Consider the following 2763-nt stretch of genomic DNA (forward strand, 5'->3'; position numbering starts at 1 on the left):
GGTAAACAACACAGTTACACGCACGCGCGCACGCACGCACGCACGCACGCGCGCACGCACTCACGCATGCACTTCATCCTGAAGGCTGGCAGAACCGTGAAGGTAAACAACACAGTTACACGCACGCGCGCACGCACGCACGCACGCACACGCGCACGCACTCACGCATGCACTTCATCCTGAAGGCTGGCAGAACCGTGAAGGTAAACAACACAGTTACACGCACGCGCGCACGCACGCACGCACGCGCACGTACACATGTACGCACACATATACACATGCACACGCACGCACGCATGTACGGCCGCGCGCACGCACTCACGCATGCACTTCATCCTGAAGGCTGGCCGAACCGTAAAGGTAAACAACACGGCTACACGCGCGCACGCACGCACGCGCACGTACACATGTACGCACACATATACACATGCACACGCACGCACGCACGCACACGTACACATGTACGCACGCGCGCACGCACTCACGCATGCACTTCATCCTGAAGGCTGGCCGAACCGTAAAGGTAAACAAAACAGCTATACGCACGCACGCACGCACGCGCACGTACACATGCACGCACGCGTATACACATGCACGCGCACGCACGCACACGTACACATGCACGCCCGCGCGCACGCACTCACGCATGCACTTTATCCTGAAGGCTGGCAGAACCGTAAAGGTAAACAACACGGCTACACGCACGCACGCACGCACGCACGCGCACGTACACATGCACGCACGCGCACGCACGCACTCACACACACGCACGGAAGAACGGGTTTACATTACTGTATCAATGTAACTATGTCATACACACACATTTATATATATATATATAGTGTATAAGTATATATATATTTTATTATTGATCAAAACGATAAAACGTTTAAATTCGCTATGTAAGCAGCACCGAAATTATGAATAAATACACAAAATCCAATCTACCCACGTAACTAACACATCTTCGACTCCCCCCTCCCCATCTATCACTCACCCAATTTCTTCACTTCCCCGCAGATCTGGGCGAACGGTGCCGGTCCCTACCGGCCCCCGTTGGAACTAGTGTTGACGGACAGCGACACCTGGGGGACGGGCTTCAACGTGTCTACGTGCTTGCTGAATGAGAAGGACGAGGTTTGTGCGCCATGTGTGTGTGCACCGGGGTTTTATTACATTGTTTACTCACTCCCTATAGAGAGTCACTATAGCAGTAGCAGTCAGTAGTAGTAGTATAGCATCAAGATCAAGAGCTAATAATAGTAAGAGAGAGAGAGAGAGAGAGAGAGAGAGAGAGAGAGAGAGAGAGAGAGAGAGAGAGAGAGAGAGAGAGAGAGAGCAGGAGAGAGACAGCGGATACATCTTATTTTCCGCCATCTTGTTTTCAGACTCGTTCAGCAAGCATCATCACAGCAGGAGCATATGCAGCAGGCACAGGTCACACCAGCCCGTTACCCAGGTACGCATGCCCACATAGAAATACATAGAGACACTATCTAACCAGATATAACTATCATAATATTCATTGTTTCTATATTCCATATTCTATATTACTATATTGTTTCTTTATTGTCTCTATATTATTTCTATAAATGGCTGGTATTATATGGAGACACTATCTAACTAGCCTAACCTACATAATATTTATTGTTTGTATATTCTATATTTCTATAATTATTGTTTCTATATTGTCCCTATATTATTTCTATGGTATGGCCCGCATTCTGCCTCCTTATACGCTTCACCTATTCATACATCCATCAATTCTCCTGAAGCAGCCGCTACAGTATGTGTCTGTTTAACCGGAACTCGGATAAACGGGCGCACCGCTTAAACGACACGTGTCTTTGAGAAACAATCATTACGCCCGTTGTTATGTTAGTCACCGCTTAATCGGGACGTTTTCGTGGTTCCAGTTCTGACTCGTTAAAGCAGGAGCCATTGTATCAGTTACCGCTATCGCTGTCGTTTCTTTCATTGCCATCGCTATGTATTACAGTATATTGTCATTGGTTTCATTTCAAACAAAGAAAGAAAAGAGAAAATTAAAAGAAAGAAAGACAAAAGGATGCAGATATGAGTGAATGATAAGAGTAAATCAATATATAATTAAATGAACATGTAAATAATTAATTAATAATTATTCAAAAAAGAATTCATGAAACCACAGATGCAATATTACTCATTCGTTTGCAATATTACTCATTCGGACGTGGCTAAACGATACACACGATGGACGGCTCCAGGGTATATGGCCCTGCTCGCCAGGGTAGACACAGAACTCCTTCCCCTAGTACTCCCGATAACTCGCATCTGCTCCTACAGGTGGCGCTGCCGGCGGCGGGATGAAGATTATCTCGAGTCAGTCGAGTTCTAAGTCGTCGTTCCAAAAGTCGTCGAAGGGACCGGTGACCTTTGCAGAGGTCAGCGCAGAAGGCAAGTTCATCACGCTCGAGAACACGAGCAAGCTGAAAGTAAGTGCTGCGCCCTGGTGGCCGTCGGCGTAATGTGCTTATTAGTGGCGCCCCCTTAGAACACTCACCGGCTTATTGGGGGAATCTCCATGCTCATGTAGAATGTGTCATGTGCCTGTGTATATATATATATTATTATTGTTAATATTATTATTATTATTATTATTTTATTATTATTTCATTAATATCATTATTATATTATTATTATCATAATCATTATTATATATATATATGTGTATGTATATATGTATATATATATATATATATATATATATATATATATAATATA

General features: G+C 45.0%; 1 protein-coding gene across 1 annotated transcript in view; it reads left to right on the plus strand.

The window, feature by feature from the left end:
* Positions 1 to 2763, plus strand: part of LOC106819001 (muscle cell intermediate filament protein OV71-like) — a 14991-nt gene that overhangs the window by 7111 nt on the left and 5117 nt on the right. Inside the window, exons 4-5 of the mRNA XM_014823662.1 lie at positions 1389 to 1459; positions 2326 to 2474. Coding sequence (XP_014679148.1) covers positions 1389 to 1459; positions 2326 to 2474 — 220 coding nt within the window. The remainder of the gene's footprint in view (positions 1 to 1388; positions 1460 to 2325; positions 2475 to 2763) is intronic.

Source organism: Priapulus caudatus, unplaced genomic scaffold (genome assembly GCF_000485595.1).
Source record: "Priapulus caudatus unplaced genomic scaffold, Priapulus_caudatus-5.0.1 Scaffold2735, whole genome shotgun sequence".
Taxonomy (NCBI): domain Eukaryota; kingdom Metazoa; phylum Priapulida; class Priapulimorpha; order Priapulimorphida; family Priapulidae; genus Priapulus; species Priapulus caudatus.